The 24,787-nt window shown below is 43.2% G+C and overlaps 3 protein-coding genes across 3 annotated transcripts; 2 read left to right on the top strand and 1 right to left on the bottom strand.

Annotated features, from left to right (window-relative positions):
- Positions 1–1,505: 1,505 nt before the first annotated feature.
- LOC117547754 (double-strand-break repair protein rad21 homolog) lies at positions 1,506–2,816 on the bottom strand. The gene is made up of 2 exons (XM_034218566.1): positions 2,783–2,816; positions 1,506–2,148 (listed from the first exon to the last, which is right to left on the bottom strand). Exon 2 carries the CDS (start codon positions 2,015–2,017, stop codon positions 1,553–1,555), a length of 465 nt encoding a protein of 154 aa, XP_034074457.1. The 5' UTR covers positions 2,018–2,148; positions 2,783–2,816; the 3' UTR covers positions 1,506–1,552.
- Positions 2,817–18,756: 15,940 nt separating this feature from the next.
- On the top strand, positions 18,757–19,854 carry LOC117547748 (up-regulator of cell proliferation-like). Its single transcript, XM_034218557.1, has one exon. The coding sequence runs from the start codon at positions 18,757–18,759 to the stop codon at positions 19,729–19,731; it is 975 nt and encodes a 324-aa protein (XP_034074448.1). The 3' UTR covers positions 19,732–19,854.
- On the top strand, positions 19,722–21,774 carry LOC117547747 (interferon-induced very large GTPase 1-like). Its single transcript, XM_034218556.1, has one exon. It carries the CDS (start codon positions 19,843–19,845, stop codon positions 21,772–21,774), a length of 1,932 nt encoding a protein of 643 aa, XP_034074447.1. The 5' UTR covers positions 19,722–19,842.
- Positions 21,775–24,787: the final 3,013 nt, after the last annotated feature.

The following is a 24,787-nucleotide window of genomic DNA, read 5'->3' as shown; positions in this document are numbered from 1 at the left end:
TTGAGTCGCAGCAGCGGCCACCGTGGGAGGAAGTGGCAGTGCTCTCCAAAGCAACCAAGGGGCTGTGGTCTCAGTTTGAGACTCTACGTCTGTGTCAGGGCGTACTACAGCGGGCGTGGAAGGAGCCAGCAACGGGGGAGAAGAGGTGGCAAGTGGTGGTCCCGAGGGGTCTGCAAGAGGTCGTACTCAAGGCCATGCATGGAACGGCAGGCTCTGGGCACTTTGGCGTCACTAAGACTCTCCGGCGCCTTCATCACCCTTAGCAAAAAAATCTATAGAATCTTGTAGAAATCTATAGCATGTTATAGAACATAGTCGTATTTGTAAGCCATGCTAAATAATTCTATAGAATACAATAGAAATCTCTAGATCATTCTGTAGAATACTATAAATGTGTACTTTTCTATAAACTTCTATAACAATCTAAAGAATTATATAGGACAGAACCGACTCATGACATATCTGTAGAAATCTATAGCATTCAAAGAAAACATGCATGACATTTTCTCTCTGATGCAACCTATACTAAATTCTATAGAATGATATAAAACTTGTCTTTAAATTGGAATAGAGAAAATCATAGTAACCTACATCATTTTGTGGCACTGAGCTGCTTTGCAAAAGCTGTACGGGTAGATCCCTTTGAAATCTTTACAACTGTATACTGGATTATGTGCCCAATTAAATTATGTAACCTATACATAACCATATACAACATATTGGAATGGAACTCTAAACTGAATGAATGTCACTGTCCTTGTATTCTGATGTAAATGCTCCAGAATTTCTGTGACTGCATCTGTACGTATACGTTGATCACTTTTGTTATGTAACTAATTATCTGTTACAACTGGAGATCAAAGCTAAGTGACATATACCAATATATATTGTTAGTGTGAGTCTGTTACAAACAACTCATTGGAGTCTGCAGTACTCTACTCTGTTTTGCAGTCTATTACACTGTAAAAAAAGAACGTAATTTTACAGGAAATAACTGTAAATGTTTATAGTAATTATCATGTTTTTTTTAAATAACTTGCAAAATCCTGTAAAATGACAGATATTAACTATAAATTAACAACCCCAAACATTATTTTAAGTATTTTGACAATAACAACAAATAACGTTTATTTCCATTTTTTTACAGTAAATGTACTATATTTACAGTATTTTTGCACTTTCAGAAAATACATGCAGATGTACGTAAAATAACAAGTATTATCTCTAATTAAAGGTGGGGTAGGTAAGTTTCAGAAACCGGCTCGAGATACACTTTTTGTTATATTCCATGGAATGCTCTTAACATCCCGATAGCAATGAATATCTTAAGTGCTTTGACAAAAAATCCATAAAAAAATGTCATCTGTGGAAGCCGTAATACTGTAAAAAGTACAACCAATCCGTTTAGCCGGCACAAACCACATGAACAAGTCAAGACACAGTATAGCCATAACATGCTTTAAATAACTTTTATTTATGTAATGTTGTGAGTGAAGTGTGTGATGAGTGATGAGTGTAAAAACATGTCATGTGGATCAGTATCAGTATGTAATTACTCCAGGACCGCCTCGTGTATTTTGAATCTGAGCCTCAGCCTATTTCTCCTGCTGATCAGCCTCATGGTGGGCAAGAGACTCCGGAAAAAGAGCAGGTCTTCGTCCTCCTCCACCACTGGTGGTGGGGGTGGTGGTGGTGGCATATCCAGCATTGGACCTACGGTCAAAAGCAGATTCTCCTCAAAGGGGGACATCTCCCTTCCCCTTCTCTTTTTCCCCCGGAATGCGACTCTTTCCTGTGCTGGCTGACTGGCCGGCTGACTGGCTGGCTGACTGGCTGGCTGACTGGCTGGCTGACTAGCAGGCTGACTGGCACCTGGTTGGCTTTCAATGCTGTCATCCAGGCTCTCTTCCAGGCTGTCTTCCTCTTCCTCTTCTATGGATGTGGATGGAGGCAGGTCTTGCCGGGGGAAATTGCTGGACATCTCGCGGTCAAGCATGAATGGCTTTAAAATGCTCATGATTGCCGCGAGACGCCAGGGCTTAGATCCCCCGGAAGACCCTGCCCCGCTCCTTTTCCCTTCCTTCTCTAATATCCTCTCCTTTCTGTATTTGTCCCTGAGGTACTTCCACCGCTTTTTGCACACTTCCTCTAATAAAATGAAATGAAAGAATACAGTTAATTTCTTGAATTTAAGAAAATGATTCCTCCATTAATGAAAACCAAATCCCTTTATAACTGTCAATTGCATAAAAGGTTTTACATGTCACACTTTATCAGAATCAAAATCAGAAACAGGTTTATTGCCAGGTAGCTTTGCACATACTAGGAATTTGACTTGATGTCATGGTGCATATATAAAAAACAAGAAATCTAATATAAAACACAAAATGTTTTTACATCGTAATAAAATACAGTTAAATTGCAAAAAGATAAAAATTAAATAAAGCAGTAATTTACATGGAAATAGAATGCATGTTTGCATATATATATATATATATATATATATATATATATATATATATATATATATATATATATATATATAACTAAGAAATGTGAAAGCAGAATATGAGCAGAAAGGAGTATGACATTGTGTGCATTAATGTAATGCAATATAGTCTATGATGTGGCAGAGGTCAAGTGTCAGCGGATGATGAACATTTATGTGATTAATGTCTATCGTGCTATTTTATGCTAAATATAGTGGCTAATGGCTATGCTTGCTAGCTATGTTAACACTACGTAAACTGGATATTCAATCCCCAAACAGGCGAAAACCTACCAGTTTCACCCACTGTCTCTGCCACCTCCCTCCATGACTGGTTCCTCCGGTTTGTATCCCGGTAGGTGAAGAGGGTCTGGTCATACAAAACCGGGTGATTTGCTACGGCAATAATCAGTTTCTCCTCCATCTTTTTTTGAAATATAGAAATGAACGGCGGGATATCTCTCCCAGCTTAGACGCGGTTTGATTGGCTACGGCTTGAGCTGTCAGATTTTCCGAAACGGGATTTGATTGGCTGGCGCTGGCTACTCCGGCGTCAGAAGTTGAACATTGTTCAACTTCTGAAGTTGAACATTGTTCAACTTCTGACGCCGGAGACGGACCGCTCTGCTACCCACAATTCAGTTCGGCGAAAAAAAGCGGCAACGTGACGTCACCCCATTCAAAGTGAATGGGCAGATTGAAGCTGTCGACGCTGTAGTGTGGACGGGCCGTTATACACATAAACATGCAGCGGGGTGTCACAGTGTTGTCGCCAAGTTTAATATAAAGTTTCACAGATTTCTTACAGCGGAATCTAGTTTGTTAATGTTCAGTAGCCAACAGCTAGCATAGCATAAACAGCTAACCGCTAACGTTCGGCTAACTTGCTAGTTAGCTCTGCTCTATATATTACAAGCTAACATGACTAGCTAATGTCACACTGTGTGAACCAAAATACTTTTTGTATTACTACATCATACATGCTTGGTCCAAATCACTGCTAACATTTATTATTTTTGAAAATGTATAGTAAAGAAATACTCAGCCATGCATGAAATAACATAGCAAAAGAATACGGGTAATGTTTGACCCATGTTGTGCCTTAGAAGTGTAGTGATACAAACATGATTTTTATTCAAAAAGTAAGAAAGGGAAAAATAAAAATGTAGAATTGGTGTTGATCCAAAACAGGTTAATTGAGGAATACCTGGAATCCTGAATGGTTAAAGTAATTTATTGCAAAGATATTTACAATTAAACTAATTCGGGTCACTTTTGACACATGTTGGTTATATGTTGTGTAACAAAGGGTTAACATGACAGCTGTGATGTTCACTCTTTTGACAGAGCACCAGTGGACAGTGAGGACTATGGAAGAGAAGATGTGATAGCTTTGTGTGGAAAGCTGCTGAAGCCAGCCTGTGTCCCTCTCATCAGTCTCTCCAGGCAGCACCCAGCTATTCTTCCATCTTGCAGATGAAAAGACTTTGATATGTGAGTAATAACTAACTTGTGTCTAACATAATATTGAATGTGTTTTAGTAAAGTATTTAAAAATACCCCACATTGTACAAGTACAGGACAATCAGATCTTGTTCAACAAAGATCATCAGACAATTGTTTTGTCTTTGAGGTACAGCCGCAGCAGAGAGTCTGAGTTTGAAGAAAACACTAAAATTGTATTTAGTGTTGTTTAATCAATCAATATTTACTGGTCTTGAATTTCCTCACTGGATTACAAAATGCTCGAATCTTATTGTACAGGGACATTATGCAGATTCAATCACCTGAAGATGAAAATATAGATTAATCGATATGTACCATTTTAAGGAAATAGACTGTTAGTGGTATTGACCGAAGCTCGACCGAAGCTTGACCAGCTGTAGCTAGGCGCTGCTAATGAAAACTCAAGTGCTCAATTTGTTGGTTTTTCTTTTTTATTAAGAATTGACCAAGCATATCTTCCTCTTCAAAATCCCAGTTGTACTTCGCTAACACGCAGTACCTGGGAGGGTGCGTTTGATTGTTCCCACCCTTACCTCACTTATGGACTAGGTCATGTTAGACAAGCAATCCAGTGGTTAGTTTTAGGGTAACCTCCATTGTTTTATTTTTAATTTATTCACTTTAAGAGAAAGGGATTTCAGAAACAAGTCTCACAAGTTTGGCTCGAGGTAAAATTAACAAAAGCTAACTGTTGTTAGACTATGTTCCACCCTTCTAAACTTATGAAATAATCAATGCCCTTGGGATGCTCTCAATAACGTGTGTGTGTGCTTCAAAGGTCCATCATACAAGATTTAGGGGATCTATTGGCAGCTGCTGATAATAACATCCATCATTATGGTTTACTAATAGTTATCACTTCACTTCCTCCTCCAGCACCTGGACACAGCAGGAACCTACGCCAGGATCCTGTTTGTGGATTTCAGCTCCGCCTTCAACACCATCCATCAGGACCAGAACCTCTCTCCATCAGGACCAAAACCTTTCTCCATCAGGACCAGAACCTCTCTCCATCAGGACCAAAACCTCTCTCCATCAGGACCAGAACCTCTCTCCATCAGGACCAGAACCTCTCTCCATCAGGACCAAAACCTCTCTCCATCAGGACCAAAACCTCTCTCCATCAGGACCAGAACCTCTCTCCACCAGGACCAGAACCTCTCTCCATCAGGACCAAAACCTCTCTCCATCAGGACCAAAACCTCTCTCCATCAGGACCAGAACCTCTCTTCATCAGGACCAAAACCTCTCCATCAGGACCAGAACCTCTCTCCATCAGGACCAGAACCTCTCTCCATCAGGACCAAAACCTCTCTCCATCAGGACCAAAACCTATCTCCATCAGGACCAGAACCTCTCTCCATCAGGACCAGAACCTCTCGCCACCTCAACAAGGCCCGCCCCCCCCCCCCCCCCCCCACTGACACGTTACCTCAGCCACAAGGCAGACTCTGCATGGAGATCACAGGATGGTAAATAATGCAATGTTTAAATATTGCTTACTGCAATTTTATATTCTATAATTTATTGCATTCTATTTCTTAATATAGTTCGCTATCTGTGTACTTTTTTAAATGTTGTATTTGTATGTACGACACCTCCTCATACGTGTGAACCTACCTGGCAATAAACCCATTTCTAATTCTGATCTTTTTGTCCTCTAGGTTGCACTGCCACGTCTACAGTAGCGCAGAATGGACAGAGGAAACATGATTGGGCCTCAAGTTTTTTGCAGCCAATATACATTATCCTACAACTTGGGATAGGAGGGTGAGTGAACAAGTTATCCATTGGTTGGAATTTACCATTGTTAGACGTACTAAATCCTCCACACTGCTCCTTCAAATTGACAATGTGAACATATGTCGCCATTTTGTAATTTCTGTTATTTTCAGTTGAGAATGTTTCAAAGTAATCTTAAAAAATTCAACTTACTTTTTGTTTCTACTGTTTATAAGTATGATGTTTAAATATGAAATGCTGTATTCATTAGTTGTAGTATAATTCTACAAATATTTTTATATTTTAAGTTTTCAGAGTAATTGTTTCCTACAGAACATTTTGTGATGTAATTTTGTTGAACCTGTTTGATTGGAAAATGTTAGAAAAAAGCTGCAAAATAACAGTATTTTCCCGTTAGAACTTTAGGTTCTGTATTTATTTTAGTGTTTGATCATACAAATCTAATTTTTTTTAAAAATGTAAAAAACTGTTTTTCTCATCAGAACTTTATTTTTTTGGTATTTTAATGTAACATTTTAAGACAATGGATTTTGAAAAGAGAGGAAAGTTTCCTCTAAAATCTTAAAGGACAATGTCTGTATACTAATTGCTTTTGCACTTTATTTCAGTTAAAGTATTTTTACTTAATTTACTTAATTTTATGGTTTTTGTTTGGCAGCCAGTCATTTGACCGTTTTTTTACGAATGTTTTGCCCGTAGAAGTATTAGTGCTGTACTTTTATTAAAGGTTATTGACTGTAAAAAGAGCAGATAAATCTGTAAAATTACAGTGTTTTCCTGTAAAATCTTTAAGGACAATTCCCGTAAATTAATGTTATAAGTTCTGCAGAACAATTTCATAGAAAACAATAGCAATTTTCTATAGGATTCTATAAATTATTTGGTGGAATCTATAGTAAAATTCATAGGTGAATTCTATAGAATATTTGCCAATATCTTGCAGTATATTCTACAGAAATTCTATAGAAACATCAATAGATTTTTCTATAGATTATTTTGCAGAATCTATAGTAAAATCCATAGGTAAATTCTATAGAATATCTGCAAACATTCTATAGAAGTTCTATAGAAATGTCCACAGATTCTATAGAATATAGGTCACAAATTCTATAGTATTCTACAGAATGGTATTCTACTGAACAGTTCTATAGAAAGCATCCATGGGGTTTTCTATAGGATTCTATAGATTATTTTCTACAAAAAAACCATCTACACAGTATATATTTTCTATAGTACTATAGTATTCTATAGATTATTTCCCAGAATCTATAGTAAAACACGTAGGCAATTTCTATAGTATATCCGCAAAAATCCTGTAGTATTCTACAGAAAATTTCTATAGAATTCGTCCATAGATTTTTCTATAGTATTCTATAGATTTGTTTGCTAAGGGCAGGGCTGCTACTGGGGGCAGTGCAGGAGGGATGTCGAAGACTTCTGTCGCCGCTGTGATCCGTGTATGGCTCAGAAGGGCCCCCCTGGTCGTTCCCATGCTCCGCTGCAACAGTTTCTCGTGGGGGCCCCGATGGAGAGAGTAGCGGTTGATGTGGTGGGGCCTCTAACTTTGTCAAACAGGGGTAACCGCTACGTTCTCACGGCCATAGACTATTTCACAAAGTGGCCAGAGGCGTATGCTCTCCCTGATCAAGAAGCAGAGACAGTCGCAGATGCCTTGGTGGCCGGCATGTTCAGCCGGTTTGGAGTGCCGGAGACCCTGCACAGTGACCAGGGGAGACATTTCGAGTCCCGGGTGTTCGCCTCCATGTGCTCACAACTGGGCATGCACAAAACACGCACCTCCCCCTTACGACCTCAGAGCGACGGACTAGTCGAGAGATTCCATCGCACCATGGGACAGCAGCTGGCCATCCTCACCTCTCAGCATCAGTGCGACTGGGACGAGCCTCCAGGGTCTGAGTACGCCAGGAGACTTCAGGACCGCCTTGATTCCGCTCACGCCTTTGCCCGCGATCAGCGGAAAACTGCTGGGGTGAGACAGAAGCGGAACTATGACACCAGGACAAGAGGGCAGCATTTCCGGGCCGGGGAGCTGGTTTGGGTCTACAGCCCACAACGAAATAAAGGCCGGTGCCCACAACTGGACAGTCAGTGGGTTGGTCCCTGCAGAGTACTGGAGAGGGTGGGGGAAGTGGTCTACAGGGTGCAGCTGCCACCAAAGGGGAGAAAAGTTGTGCTCCACAGAGACAGGTTGGCTCCGTACAGAGGAGTCGCTTCTCCACAGGCCCAAGGAACATCGGGGCCCACAGCCGCCCCTTCGACACCCCCACTCAGGTCCCCCGGCGAGCAGAGCAGCAGTCCCCCATCAGGGACTGGGTGCCCCCCCCTTTTATCGCCGCCTGGGCCAGAACCGGCAACCCCTGTCCTCCTGACCCCAGTCCCCCTGCCGAGAAGGCAGTCACGACCCCCGGGTCGTTTCAGAGACTTTGTTTGGTAGTAAAGTTATAGTGAGACCCCTCGGTTCCTGTAGAGGGCAAGAATGTGCCCTGGTCTCACTGGAAGGGATGGTAGTCCACCCAGACCTTCCTAGTCAAAGTACAGTGTGTAGTTATAGTGTTTGTGCTGAGTTTTATTTGTTCCTCGTGGGCGAGGAACTTTGTAGTGGGGGGGTAGTGTAGCGACCCTGTATAGGATGTCCAGGGTGTCACTCAGGTATCCCCCGTCTCTCTGCCAATCATAGAGCTGCACAGTGATGCTGGTTGAGGTGCGGGTCTGTGGTTGGGGGAGCAGACGGGGGAGGGCGGGAAGTTGTGACGTAGACACTGATTTATATATGGGTATGTGTGGGAGTTAGTGTGAGTGTGAGGTTGAACCCACAAGCTGTACATGATCCTGTGATCATCCGTGAAAAAGAAGAAGTTATTAAAGCCTAATAACTAGAAGCCTGTTTCCGACTCCTTTTGTGATCGTTACAATACAGCTGTCAATTTGTAAACATTGTCATTCACTGGTGTTAGCTAGAATAAAGCCATGAAAATCATAAGGTGAGTTTATATTGATTGACTTGTGTTTAGCGTGTTTTTATACTGTAAGTCCGGCAGTTGCTTGATTTACAATATTTAAAACTATGAACCTTGCCCAAAGTTATGCACATTAAACCGAGCTCAGTGGGGAGAGGGGAGTCATAGCTGATGGATGAGCTTGCGGCATGTTTGCATGTCTATAGGCTACATCTTGTTTTAAATGATTGTTTCATGTCTGCTGTCAGGCGGTGTAGAACTTTACTGCGTCGGTCCGGCTCTGCATGTCTACTCTTGTGCCGACTTTTAGGGGCGCTGATGCAGGTTGTGTTACAACCCGGTTCCTGGGCTGCAACAAAAAGCAGGGAGGCGAGACGAAGGGTAAGAAAATAGCAATTGTTTATTTCCTTATAAACAATTAAAATGAGAAAACCAGCCACAGGTCCCAGAGGCTGGCACGGAGAGAGTGCCCAGAGGAGTTCCGCCCCACGTAACCGGCTGGGCTCCTCCTATATCCTTTCCTTTCCAGGTGTAGCTCATCAGCACCTGAACCTGTGAACCTAAGCACACCAACAAAGCACACACAGAAACAGCACCCCACGTGGTGTGGAGGGGTCGTCACACTCCCCCCCATAAGAAAGGAGTTCTCCTAAGAACACCGTAACCTACCTAACAATAGTAACATTGTAATCCTGAACGGATCCATACAGACCGTTTTGTAGTTCCTGACTTTCCTCCTTCCCACCTCATCAGCTCCGGCTCCTGAAGAGGCCTTTCAGAAGCTCGGAGCTCTAGACAACGCATCAGCTACCACGTTATCCGAACCTTTAATGTGGCGAATGTCCAGGCAATAGGCCTGTAGGTACAGCATCCACCGCATTAACCTACGATTTGGGCAACAAACTGAGTTCAAGAAAGTGATGGGGTTATGGTCTGTGTACACAACCAGCGGAACACTAGAGCCTACATACACATCGTAATGCCCAGATGAGCGCGAGGGTTTCCTTTTCGATTACCGAGTAGTTCAACTGAAACGAGTTAAACTTCTTGGAATAGAAACTCACGGGGCGGTCCACCCCACTACCATCAGCTTGGAACAGTACGGCTCCTGTCCCGACATCACTTGCATCCACATGCAGTTGAAAAGGTCGAACCATGCAAGGAGCGGCCAGCACAGGAGGTGAAGACAGAACAGACTTGACATTACCAAAAGCCTGCTGGCACACGTCTGACCAAACATACCGGGCCTTCCCTTTCAGCAAATCAGTCAGGGGAGCTACCACAGTTGAACAATTCTTACAAAAACTGCGATAATACCCAACTAACCCAAGGAACCGCTGAAGTTCCTTTTTGGTAGTAGGAACTGGGTACTTGGTTATCGCACTTACTTTGGCCTCAACGGCACACACTGTCCCCTGCCCTACCACTTTTCCGAGGTAAGTGACGGTGGCCTTTGCAAAGTCACACTTTGCCAAGTTCACCGTCAGGCACACTTCACTCAACCGGTCAAACAGTCCCTTAATACGGGCCAAATGTTCTTCCCACGTATCGCTATAGATCACAACGTCATCCAAGTACACGGCACAACCTTCCAACCCCGACACCACCCTGTTCATAAGTCGCTGAAATGTGGAGGGAGCATTACGCAGACCAAAACTCATCACATTATAGGAATATAATCAGGGGTGCACATCACTTTTTTGCCCTGGTTCTCAAAGGAGCACCTGGAGATGTTGCTTGGTGCTCATCCTTAAAATGAAATAAACCGTAACTTTTGAGGGGGTCTTGACTTTATTTGTCAGACACACGGCACTGAACACACATGCAGAGGTGAACACAGAACACACATGCAGAGGTGAACACAGAACACACATGCAGAGGTGAACACAAGACAACATTAGCACGACCAGTAATCCTACAAGCTGTCATCACTACCCTCCTGACTGTTCTCCTCACTGTCTTCCTCTCTGTCAGACATGGCTGATGGTGTAGGCCTACTACTTTCTCTCTGGTTGAGTCTTCGATTAGCTGCTTGCATCCACAAGTCAACAGCTGGTTTTGGGTCGAAAGTCCAGTTTTAAAAAGATATGTGTGGTTACTGTCCATTGGAATAATTTCAAACCTGTTTATCCCAATAATTATAAAGGAGTGCCTTGGAAATATGTGTTTACATAAATTGTGACCAAACCGTTTGAACTTAGACTAAAGTGAACTATCTAAACACTCAGAGTTCTTTACCTCACTGAGCTGTAGTTATCAGTCTCTCGGTCTGACTGGAGAGGACTCTCCCTCCACATTATTGTAGAAACATCTTCTTCTTATATCCGCAGCTAGCACCAGATTCTAATAACAACAGCGCCGGTACCGGTGCACCCTCCCTCTCTCCCTCGCTCACTCGCACTTTGGCTGTGAGCTGCGGGCGCCAGACAAGCCAACATCCCCCATTTTCATCACTTACAGCGCCCATCGTACAGGGCAAATGAAACGTGTAACCGGGGTGAAAAGGGTGTTACATTTAATTAATTATGAATGTTGTTACATCAAGGCCGAAAATTAGGATGAGCACCAACGGTCAAAAATGTTTTTTTCCCTCCACAGATCTGGCGCCTTAGGCGAAAATCAACGCCAGTGCGACGGGCCGGCCCTGAGTTCATATGCAACTCGCAAATATCTTTCTCTCTCTCTTCTCTCTCCTCTCTTTTCTCTTCTCTCTCTCCCTCTCTCTCAATGTTGGTACGCAAATGCGCCTTTTTTCAAATGACCCGGTGCTCTTTTTTTTGGCCGAGGTGCGCATGCGCACCTGCGCACCAGTTATGTGCAGCCCTGAATATAATCCTGAGGGTGTAATAAAGGCAGAGATCTCCTTGGCCCTTTGAGAAAGTGGAACCTGCCAGTAACCCTTTAGAAGGTCAAATTTGCTCACAAACTGCGCAGAACCAACCTGATCAATACAATCCTCCATACGAGGCAGTGGATACGCATCCGGTTTAGTAACAGCGTTAACCTTCCAATAATCCGTGCAAAACCTAGGACTTTTATCAGACTTCTCCACAAGCAGACATGGTGATGCCCAGCTAGAACAAGACGGTTCGGCGATGCCATTTTCGAGCATGTACTTGATTTCCGTGTCCATTACCTGGCGTTTTACCTCAGACACACGATAGAAACGCTGGCGAATGGGATGCGCACCCTCCACATCTATATCGTGCACTAACATGTGTGTTCGGCTAGGTGTATCACCGAACAGACACAGATTACTACGAATCAGAGCAGTCAACTCAACCCTTTCATCCTGGACCCTGAAGTTGCGACCGCCCCTGTGCGTTAGCACATAATCATCTGCCAGAGCAGCAGCCTCTGCAGCAGTTGTCACTTTACGCTCGCTGATGTAAACCGCAATGTGGCTGGGCACAGAATTTTTAAATTGCTCCAACACCATCAACTCACATAATGCGACATACGTATCCACTTTCAAGGAGTTACACCACCTACCGAAAGAGGTAACCAGATCCCTGGCAAACTCAACATGTGTCTGCTTGTCAGACATCTCCCAGGACCGAAACCTCTGTCGATAAGCCTCAGGGACCAACTCGTAAGCCTTTAACACCGCAGTTTTAACCCGCATACACTTTGCTGTCCGCCACCGTTAAAGCAGAATAAGCCTCCTGGCACACACTGCAGCAATAAGGTGCTATTAGCCTCTGACCACTCTCTGCTCTCAGCAACACGCTCAAACAAGGAGAAAAACGTATCTGGATCTCGTTCATTAAATTGAGGCACCACCCGCAGATTACCGGCAACGTCAAATGGAGTAGCTCTACCAGGGAAATTAGAGGCCTGACTTGCAGCCCCAGCAGGTAAACCCAACCTCCGCTCCTCCAACTCAAGCCTTTTAATTTCTACCTGCAACAGCAACAGCTCCTTTCTCTGCTCAAAAGTCAGGTCTGTATCACGGCAGCCAGACGTACTGCCACTGTCTCTGCTAGGATCAACAGTATATTTTCCCCCTTTGAAAACACCCAACTCGAACAGATTTGATCTAACAATCCCTCTTATGTTTTCCTTCATCCTCTTATCCCCAACATCCAAGCGGAAATGTTCAGCAACACCGATCAGCTGCTCACGTGAGAAGCCCTCCAGTAGCTCCTCTGTAGGCGCTCTCACAAAGTCCTCCACACTCTCCATCATGACAACACTGAGTGCAACCTGTGAACCTAAGCACACCCACAAAGCACACACAGAAACAGCACCCCACGTGGTGTGGAGGGGTCGTCACAGCCTACCTTACGTTAAGCGACCATCTTTACCCATTTAAGGTGTTGATTGTTAAAGATACAATATTGTCTGTGGGACCGCAGTGTTTTCCCTAAAAAACTGTGTTTATGTCTCTGCTTTGATCCGCTCTGTGTTCATGTAAATACCGTAAATACACACAGATCAAAGCAGAGACACAATATTGTGTGTGGGGTTGTGTCCCGGAAAGCGACACTTGATACTGGAAAGTGGAGGATATTAATGATTGTGTTACATTTTAGCAGCGGTGCACATACCATGAATATGGGGGACATGCCGGACAGATCTTAAAGTAAGGGTTACGATCCACCCGCTGTGAAATGAACTTATCTTCCATATTTGCCGTATACTTGTGTTTACGGAAGTTGAGATGTTTCTCGGTTGTGATTGGTTGTTCCTCGTCACATGACGAGCGGTGCGCGCTGCTGCAGTGCACGTCTCTATTGAAACCAATGGAAATGAGCTCGCAACGCTGATGTGTATGGCTTCGTACAAAGTTGTACTCATTGCATTAGTATAGGCTACTGTAGATTTTTACACTGGAGGCGCCCATCTCGGCCGAAGTCGGTTCATGTTAACCTAAAGGTACATCATTACATGGTAAATGTCGCCTTTAAGGAGCAGAACATTTTTGTTTTATTTGTGTGTGAATAATGAAATAATTTCAAATATGTTTTTCTGTAATAGGTAATTGGCAGAGGTGGGACCAAGTCATTGTTTTGCAAGTCCGAGTCAAGTCTCAAGTCTTTGCGCTCAAGTCCGAGTCAAGTCTCAAGTCATTGTTTTGCAAGTAAATAAATAAAGCTATTAGTTCTAAGATTCCTGTACGTACTAATAACGCCTTCCAGGATAGATCTAAATAAAGCTATTAGTTCTAAGATTCCCGTACGTCCTATTAACGCCTTCCAGGATAACCTTACCGAGAGCCATTTACCCAGCCCTCTCATCCTCTCTTATCCCGTGGCTTTTATGCCCCTACAACCGGATAGAAAACCCCCAAAAACACCTCCTTTACGCCCATATTTGTAAAACTGGGCCTGGCCTCTGATGTATGTATTTTGCAAAATATTATCCTCGGCTATGACATAATCACCCATTAAAAGCCTTAGCGTGTTTCTCCTTAAGGCAGGAGACCCCCCCCCCCCCCCCTTGTGTTTCTGCTGTGAGAAAAAAAGGGAGGGGAAACTGCCCTCCTCCTTATCAGTGACGCCCATAAATCACAGACCTTACACACTCAACTTAAACAAACCACTTTGTTTTTTACTGCAAATATAAAAACATAACAGATGAAACATTTTCATTGTGAGTTATACAAGAATATAATTGATTATACTTGATTATAATTAACTTTTGTTTTAAGTACATCACCCAACTATGTAGCTCTCAACACCATGCAGTACTTCAAAGGTCACTAGTTTCTATATTGAAAACCCTTTTTTCTTGTATAAAATCGTTATGACTCCAAATCACTGCAGCATCTTTCTTAATGGCTGTGATAAACTTCATTGACATCTGCCCCTTTAAGTTTTTTTGTTTGTTTCAATTAATTATTGAATTATATTATATTATAAGATTGAAAGAACCACCTTGAAACTATTGAAACTTTGAACTTGGTGAACTGTTAAACTCTGCTTACACTTTGTGCACACAGGAAACCAAATTGTGCTTTCTGACTGTCGTTTTTGAGCAGGGAGTTGTGGTTTAACACCTTGATGTATAGATAAAAGCTCCACTGCTGGACAATGGAACGCATGCACATTGTTGGTTCTTAGAAAATAAACATTGTAAGATCTTTGACCAACAAAAGCTTGACCGCCGACACACTGAGACTTTATCAGTGTTATAAAGAAGTACTTACTTTTTGTACTTTTTAATTGATGTGCTTCAATCGGACTAAATCAGAATTATTTTGCTACACTAGACAGTAGGACACTGTTACGAACTCAGACACTTAGGATGTAGGACCCAATTGCACGACCCGGGAGACAGAGGTAAAGTATTTGTAAGATACTTTATTTTCCAATACAGCAGTGAACAACAAAAAGGGTAACTATCAATCTCTAGCCGTGATGACAAAAACAGCGAACAAAAAATGAAAGCGCTCACGTAGTGAGGAATGAAACTTTTCACGAGCACAAGAAACATCGACCTGACCATAGCATAAGACAATACGAACTGACACTGAACACTGGGAGACAGGGGAATTTAAGCACAGGGTGACAAGACACAGTTGGGACCAATCAGGGGCGGGGCTGACACTGATGAGCACAGGAGACACAGGATGGATGACAGGTGCAAACAATCAAGAAGCCTGGAATGAGAGAAAGCACACATAAACAACATGAACCTCTCTAGCATTTCTGTCGGTGCACAACAGACACACCTCTTTGATCACATTAGACATCTTAGTAATATTTCTCTAAGCAAACTTGTGACTAATATTGGCAGTTAGTGCAGCGGTTTTAAAAAAACGCAATGGTTTTGCTTCATTCAAACAGCAGTTTGTTCTTTGTAATTGTTCCAAATACAACATATTGGAATAACTTACCTAGAGTTGGTCTGATGATTTGCACTGAAAATAACGGCAATGGATGACAAGGAATACTTCATGTGAGATGTTTGGTTTTTGATTGTCTGCAACTGATCTGCATGAATAACACAATGTGTTACGCCTTTGAAAATAAAAGTACTCAAAAGTGGTTAAAAGTAGTATTTTTCACGTTTTAGGTTTCAGAGCACAGACGAGTTGAAGGAAAAGTCAGACCATGTCTACAAACACAGGTGAAGAACATGCAGGTAAACTCCCCCATTCCCTCAACTTTGTTCTGTGTATATGTAGACATGCAAATTAAATTGTTAAAGGATGTATTAAGATTTATATAAATTGTAAAAATTACCACACAAATAACTAAATACATCTTTGATCTCTTAGAATTGTGAAATAGACGAACTAACATCCCTGTTAACCGCCTTTGCTTTCTCACTGTCTCCGTCCCCACCGACTCATAAAGCTGGCAATGTCTTTGATCTCATATTCTCAAGGAACTGCGCTACTTCTAACCTCTCTGTAAACCCGCTCCAGACATCCGATCACTTCTTCATTTTATTTTCTCTACCCCTTTCCAAACATAACAAACTAATCTCTTCTCATCCTGCACTTGTCCGCCGTAACCTTTGTTCCCTCTCCCCCTCTACCTTTGCCTCGTCGGTGCTCTCAGCCCTCCCTTCCTCTGACTCGTTCCAACTCCTGCCTTCAAACTCTGCTGCAGAAACTCTCCTCTCTACTCTCTCATCCACTCTGGACTCTCTCTGTCCTCTCACATCTCGGCAGGCTCGTCAGTCCCCTCCTGCTCCCTGGCTAAATGATGCACTGCGTGCTAATAGAACCGTCCTTAGGGCAGCAGAGCGGAAACGGTGGAAATCCAAACACCGTGACGACCTCCTAACCTATCAGGCTCTCCTCTCCTCTTTCTCTGCTTCGATCTATCAGGCAAAAAGCACTTTCTTTCAAGATAAGATCCAATCTTCCTATTCCAATCCGAAAAAACTATTTTCCATCTTCTCCACCCTCTTGGACCCTCCAAAAGCCCCTCCCCCCTCCTCACTTCTGTCAAGCGACTTTGTTACCCACTTTGAAAAAAAGGTTGATGATATTCACTCTTCTTTTTCTGACTCCCCTTTACTCACCGCTGGGTCACCAGACCCTCCTTCCACCAACACACTAACCTCCTTTTCCCCTCTCTCTCCAAGTGAGGTTCTTACCCTCATTACCTCTGCCCGCCCTACCACCTGTCCTCTGGACCCTATCCCTTCAAACCTCCTTCAGACTATCGCTCCTGATATTCTACCGTTTCTCACCCATTTCATCAACACTTCTCTAACTTCTGGTCACTTTCCAAACAGTCTCAAGGAGGCAAGAGTAAACCCTCTCCTAAAGAAACCTACTCTCAACCCGTCTGATGTTATAAACTACAGGCCTGTCTCTCTCCTCCCGTTCCTGTCTAAATCACTTGAACGCGCTGTCTTTAAACAACTCTCCTGTTATCTCCATCAGAATAACCTTCTGGATCCGCACCAGTCTGGTTTCAAGGCAGGTCACTCCACAGAAACTGCTCTCATTGCTGTCACGGAGGAACTGCACACTGCCAAAACTGCATCCCTCTCCTCTGTCATCATCCTGTTGGACCTGTCTGCTGCATTCGACACGGTGAATCATCAGATCCTCCTTCGCACTCTCCAAAAACTTGGAGTTTCAGGCTCTGCACTTTTCCTCCTCACCTCATATCTGAAAGACCGTACCTACAGGGTGACTTGGAGAGGGTCTGAGTCCGACCCTTGTCAATTAACTACAGGGGTCCCTCAGGGCTCTGTTCTTGGTCCCCTCCTCTTCTCCCTGTACACAAACTCGCTCGGATCAGTCATTAGCCCGCATGGTTTTTCATACCACTGCTACGCTGACGACACCCAATTAATTCTGTCCTTTCCCCGCTCAGAGACCCAGGTCGTCGCACGCATCTCTGCTTGTCTAGCTGACATCTCTCAGTGGATGTCTGCTCATCACCTCAAGCTCAACCTTGACAAGACTGAGCTGCTCTTCATTCCGGGAAAAGATTGTCCCACTCTTGACCTAACAATCAACATCGGTACCTCAGCTGTTTCCCCGACTCAGACTGCAAGGAATCTGGGTGTGACCCTAGCTAACAACTTGTCCTTCACTGCAAACATAGCTGCTACAACCCGTTGCTGCAGATACACGCTTTACAACATCAGGAAGATACGTCCCCAGCTGACACAGAAAGCGACGCAGGTTCTGGTCCAGGCTCTCGTCATCTCACGCCTAGACTACTGCAACTCCCTCCTGGCTGGTCTACCTGCATGTGCCATCCGACCTCTGCAGCTCATCCAGAATGCAGCGGCTCGTCTGGTCTTCAACCTTCCTAAATTTTCCCACACCACTCCGTTCCTCCGCTCCCTTCACTGGCTTCCGGTAACTGTTAGAATCCACTTCAAGACACTGGTAATTGCTTACCATGCTGCGAATGGATCTGGCCCTTCGTACATCCAGGACATGGTTAAACCGTACACCCCAGCGCGTGCACTACGCTCTGCATCAGCCAAACGACTCGCTGCGCCCTCGCTGCGAGGGGCACCCAAGTTCCCATCGGCAAAAACACGTGGGTTTGCTATCCTGGCCCCAAGATGGTGGAATGAGCTCCCCATTGACATCAGGACAGCAGATAGCTTGCACATCTTCCGGCGCAGACTGAAAACTCATCTCTTTCGACTCCACTTCGAGCGATAGAACTATTAACAAAGCACTTATATACTAATAAAGGACTGGCTTATCTAAAGCCAATTGAGTAGCACTTGAAATGTTTTGGCTCTATGAAACCTGATGTACTTATATGATTCTGTTTTCTTCAAGGTTGTGTCTTCCTGGTCGAATGTACTTATTGTAAGTCGCTTTGGATAAAAGCATCAGCTAAATGCAATGTAATGTAATGTAATGAAACTACAAAATTAATGGGATTAAAATGATTCACAGATCTTGGTGATGTGCCAAAACTGTGTAATCCAACAAAATAAGCAATTCTGCAAGCTTGCAAACTTGGATATACAATAATCCACACATTTAAAATAAGGAAAAAATGTGGCTATATGTTAAACGAGAAAGGAAATGCCTTCAGCACGTCAGACCTCGAGGAAACATCCATATACGATCCATTAAGGGCTGCCTAATATCTAAATATGACCTTCTCTTTCTCTTTAACAGTCCTAATCACCTTTCTCTCCAAACTGGGACTGGAGACATTTTATCCCAACAAGCTCACTCTTCGGTCTCTATTGGAGATCAACAAAAACAGCATAAATGAAGAAGCTGCCTCATCAGTACAGAAAATACCTTGGTGCTTTCTCAGAAAACTATTTAAACTCAATGCAGAATGCAGGGGCTGTACACAAGTATCAAACAGTGAAGATAATGAAGAAAGCAGTGATCCCCTTGAACTTGACCTTTACACTGCTGATGAATCTGCAGACAATGAGGTTAACCCTCTCGACCTCGTAACAGCACTCTTCCTTTGTGCTGACAGCTTCTTGCAACAGGAAATGGCCCTCAAGATGACAATGTGCCAGTTTTCTGTCCCACTGCTGATGCCCCATGTCAATAACAGTCAGAGTACCCTGATGCTTTGGGCTCTGAGGGACATTGTCAAAGAGTGGTGTCCACACCTGTCTGAATCAAGAGACTTTGTTGAAAACCACATTGTCCAAGCAAAGATACCATTATATTCCTTTGTGAGGCTCCAGAACTGTGGTTTGTCCAAGTCCCAGATGTTGAATCAAGTTCTCATCCTTGGCCAGCAGAATCACAATATATTTATACACAGAGAAATGAAAGGAGGAGCAATTGAAAGACACATTTCCAATGGCTTGGCTGAGGTGTACTGGTACCTTCCCAGAGGCAGAGAACATCCTGATGTATTTCCAGACCCAATTGCATTTGCCAATCTGAGAGGAAACATTTCTGAGTCACTTGCTCAGTTCACTTTTCTGTTTCAAGTGTCAACTGCTACCTTTGTATTCCTGGACAAAATTGAAAAAGAGGAGCATGAGATTCTGACTTCTCTTCAAGATGTGAAATCCAAACTGTTCTTGGTTGTTAACCGCAAGGATGGAAGTTCAAAAGAGGACATGGAATCTGTCAAGAAAACAGTGAAATAATTAGATTTGCCAAACAGCAGTGTGAAAGTTAAAGACCCAAGAGTAAATGTTGTAGGGTTCTCAGAGAAACTTTCTGCAGCCATTAACAAGATAACAGTTGGAAAACCCACCATGAGCATTGAAAATATGGTTGACAAAGCTGTTGATCTTGGTCTGTCTGTGGACGAATGCACAAGTGATGACCAAAAGGAAACCGCTGAGAAGATTGTCAAAGGAATTGGGGTGAGGAAGATACCAGATTACAAGAGAAAACAACTTCCTCTGCAAGGCGCTGACTGGAAAAGGTTATCGCAGTTAGAGAAAGAGGAATGTAGGTTGAAAACACATGGTAACCTAGAACCAGAACAATATAAATCTCAGCTGCAGAGAGAAAAACAACAAATCAAGGAGAAGCTTGGCAAACAAAAACTATCAGATGATATGAACACTTTCATTAAACAGTTACCTAAAAATGACAGCAAGAACAGAGATTTTTTCCTTAAGTGGATGAAACTCAAACTGGATGCACATTCCCGGGATCAGCTATCTTCACTCCGCCATCAGTGGACAGAACAAAGCAAAAAAAAGGACAAAGATGTGAAAGAGATTGCAAAGCTGGATCAGGAGTTGCTGGAAAGCTCTTTAGGGATAGAGCATTACATGAGAGAGATGGGACTGATCTATGAGTTTTCATTGCAGTCACAAAACTCTGCTGATGAAGTACATCGTCTCCCTGGTTTGGCAGCTGAACTGCTGTTGGATGGATATCCTTTAGAGCTCTTGGATGGAGATGCTTCCAACATCCCAGAGAAATGGGTGAGAGATGTACTAATGGAGCAACACAGGAAGGTTGGAGAGAAGAGCAGACTGTTGGTACTGACCGTGTTGGGTCTCCGAAGTTCTGGGAAGTCAACACTCCTCAACACCATGTTCGGTGTGCAGTTTGCAGTCAGCAGTGGCAGATGCACAAGGGTAGCGTATATGCTCTTCCTCAGAGTAAGTGATGATATACAACACCAGCTGAACTGTGACTTCATAGTTCTCATTGACACAGAGGGCCTCAAGGCTCCTCAGTTGGCACAACTAGAAGACAGTTATTGGCATGACAACCAGCTGGCAACCTTTGTCATTGGTTTAAGTGATGTCACAATTATCAATGTTGCATCAGAGAACTCCACAGAAATGAAAGATATCCTGCAAATTGGAATCCATGCATTCCTGAGAATGAAGAAAATTGGTAAAAAGCCAATTTGTCATTTTGTGCACCAGAATGTTGCTGGAGTCTCTGCTCATGCAAGGACCTTGACGGAGAGACAGCATCTCTTGGACCAACTCAATGAAATGACTGAAATTGCTGCAGAAATGGAAAAGAATCCCTCTATAAAGAGATTCACAGATGTGCTGGACTATGACATAAAAGAAAACAACTGGAACATCCCCGGACTCTGGCATGGGACTCCACCGATGGCATCAGTGAACACAGGTTACAGTGAAGCTGTAGCAGATTTCAAGAAAAACCTCTTGGAGACAGTGAAAAAAGACAAAACCGGTGATGTTTCACAGATTCCAGAGTTTCTAGAATGGGTAAGAAGTCTCTGGAAAGCAGTCAAATATGAGAACGTCATCTTCGGTTTCAGAAACACTCTTGTGGCTCAGGCTTATGACAACCTTTGCAAGGAGTTCAGTCAATGGGAATGGAAATTCAAAAAAGACTTGATCTTTTGGCAGGATGGGGCAAAGTTAGAGATCTTAAATTATGACAACAAAACACATGTGAACACTTGGAAGACATTGGTTGCCTCAAAAAAAACACAGTTGATCGCCAAAATAGAGGGTGGACGAACAGAAATGGACGAGAAACTTGATGACTACTACAAAAGGAAAGACATACATGTGAATCTTGTAGAGAAATACAAAATTGACTTTATCAACCGTATCAGAAGTCTTAAAGACGATTTCCAACATTCAGTAAACAATGCATTGGATTGTGCGCTTGAAGAAAAAATAAGTTCAAAAGAGGCTCAGGACATTCAAAGCAAACAGAGAGAAATTATTGAAAAATAAGTAATGAAACTCTTGAGTGATCGCGAACAATGCACACTTTCTGATGAACAGTTGAAATGTGACTTTCAACAGATGTGGACAAAAGTCACAGCAAATGTGTCTGGCCTGAAAGAACTAAACATATCTGAAAAAGTCCTTAAACAATTGAGGATACATTTCTCAAATCGTAACTTCAATGAGGAATTACAGAACACTAAAGTCCTAAAGGACATAGTCAAGGGCCCATTTGAGGTCAAATCTGAACATCTCCAAAGTCAAAAGTATTTCCGAGATATATTTAGTAAAACAAAAGATAAAAAGAGAGAATTGCAGAGAAATGTAGACTACTTAATTGAGTGTATCACACGGTCTGTATGTGATATTGCAAAGACTGACGCAGATTACCATGACTCTTTAACAAAAGATATTTTGGAAAAAGTAGATGAATCTCTTAAATCCTAGACTTTCAATCCCAAATTTGAGATTGACCTGAAGCTTCACATTTGTGGCATTGCCTCAAGAGAGTTCCTTCAAATGCACAGACATTTCTTGTCAGCAAGGGATCCCAAAATTCAGCTGGAAAAGTACAGGCCACAGTACTTGTTGGATTTTATCGATCTATACAAAAAGGTGAATCATTGCCAACGCAAAGCAGATGATTTTGTCAGACTTTGTATCAATCCTGCTGTGGAAGAGTACATCAGTAGACATCTGGGAACCAACATTGTGGATCAAGTTTTGGCAGGCCGCCATTCAGCAGAGTACAGTTCCCGAAAATGTTTACAGTACAACATTCAGGAAGAGTTGCTGCAAAAGGAAGACTTTCAGAGTTTTGTCAAGTTCATTAGTAAATATGAAATGTATGTAAAGGATTTGATATTTCAGGATATCTTGCAAAAAATGTCAGAGGACAAAGCTTTATGCAAACTGAAAAGTCAGAATCTGAAAGTCATAGTTAAAAAAATAACAGATGCAACTGAAAGGGCCTCAAAAGGAGAGGATGGTGTCCTGCTGCCAGATAACAAGGAAAGCATCACAGAGCTCATCAAAAACATGCTTAGGTATTTGAACAAAGATATCTCGCTTTCAGAAGAGGCTGAAAAAACCACCCTGTTTCAAATCCAAAGCACGTGCCATCCATTTAAAGAGAGCCTCGTCAAATCATTGAGAGAAATTAATGAACAGCTGCAGGAGGAGTTCTCAACATCTGAAGACATCACAGAGACTGTGAACAAACTTCCTACCAAACCACAGGATGAGCTTTTCAGTCAGGTGTTTGGTTGTGGACAACAATGTCCATTTTGTAAAGTTCCTTGTGAAGCCGGAGGCAAAAAACACAAGAACCATCATGCAGCTGTTCATCGGCCACAAGGTCTCGGTAGATGCAGGTATGAAGGCACTGAGAAGCTGATGGAAACACTGTGCACAACTGATGTTCACAGTGAGTGTAAATTCCAATGCGCAGACACTAATGGAGAGTGGCATCCTTACAAGGAGTTTGCCTAAATCTACCCAGACTGGCTCATTCCTCAAGACTACACCAGGGAGGCATCTGATTACTGGAAGTATGTCCTGGTTAAATACAATGAGAGATTTGCCCTAGAATACAACGCCAAAACAGCTGATGTTCCAGAAGCATGGAGGAGCATCACACAGGAACAAGCACTGAAAGGCTTGAAGGATGCATTCAACATTAAAGACGAACCTGCAATCCTGACAAATATCTCTTTAACAAGAGAGAGACAACCAGAAGGAAACAGGAACTGAACACGCCAGGGCAAAAATACAAAACAGATCGACACTGTTGTGTCATTTCATTTCATTCTCTCTACCCCTTTCCAAACATAACAAACTAATCTCTTCTCATCCTGCACTTGTCCGCCGTAACCTTCGCTCCCTCTCCCCCTCTACCTTTGCCTCGTCGGTGCTCTCAGCCCTCCCTTCCTCTGACTCGTTCCAACTCCTGCCACCAAACTCTGCTGCAGAAACTCTCCTCTCTACTCTCTCATCCTCTCTGGACTCTCTCTGTCCTCTCACATCTCGGCAGGCTCGTCAGTCCCCTCCTGCTCCCTGGCTAAATGATGCGCTGCGTGCTAATAGAACCGTCCTTAGGGCAGCAGAGCAGAAATGGTGGAAATCCAAACACCGTGACGACCTCCTAACCTATCAGGCTCTCCTCTCCTCTTTCTCTGCTTCGATCTCTCAGGCAAAAAGCACTTTCTTTCAAGATAAGATCCAATCTTCCTATTCCAATCCTAAAAAACTATTTTCCATCTTCTCCACCCTCTTGGACCCTCCAAAAGCCCCTCCCCCCTCCTCACTTCTGTCAAGCGACTTTGTTACCCACTTTGAAAAAAAGGTTGATGATATTCGCTCTTCTTTTTCTGACTCACCTATACTCACCGCTGGGTCACCAGACCCTCCTTCCACCAACACACTAACCTCCTTTTCCCCTCTCTCTCCAAGTGAGGTTCTTACCCTCATTACTTCTGCCCGCCCTACCACCTGTCCTCTGGACCCTATCCCTTCAAACCTCCTTCAGACTATCGCTCCTGATATTCTACCGTTTCTCACCCATTTCATCAACACCTCTCTAACTTCTGGTCACTTTCCAAACAGTCTCAAGGAGGCAAGAGTAAACCCTCTCCTAAAGAAACCCACTCTCAACCCGTCTGATGTTATAAACTACAGGCCTGTCTCTCTCCTCCCGTTCCTGTCTAAATCACTTGAACGCGCTGTCTTTAAACAACTCTCCTGTTATCTCAATCAGAACAACCTTCTGGATCCGCACCAGTCTGGTTTCAAGGCAGGTCACTCCACAGAAACTGCTCTCATTGCTGTCACGGAGGAACTGCACACTGCCAAAACTGCATCCTTCTCCTCTGTCATCATCCTGTTGGACCTGTCTGCTGCATTCGACACGGTGAATCATCAGATCCTCCTTCGCACTCTCCAAAAACATGGAGTTTCAGGCTCTGCTCTTTCCCTCCTCTCCTCATACCTGAAAGACCGTACCTACAGGGTGACTTGGAGA

Source organism: Gymnodraco acuticeps, unplaced genomic scaffold (assembly GCF_902827175.1).
Source record: "Gymnodraco acuticeps unplaced genomic scaffold, fGymAcu1.1, whole genome shotgun sequence".
NCBI lineage: Eukaryota > Metazoa > Chordata > Actinopteri > Perciformes > Bathydraconidae > Gymnodraco > Gymnodraco acuticeps.
The sequence above is the reverse complement of the archived record's forward strand: the minus strand, read 5'-3'. Positions and strand labels throughout refer to the sequence as shown.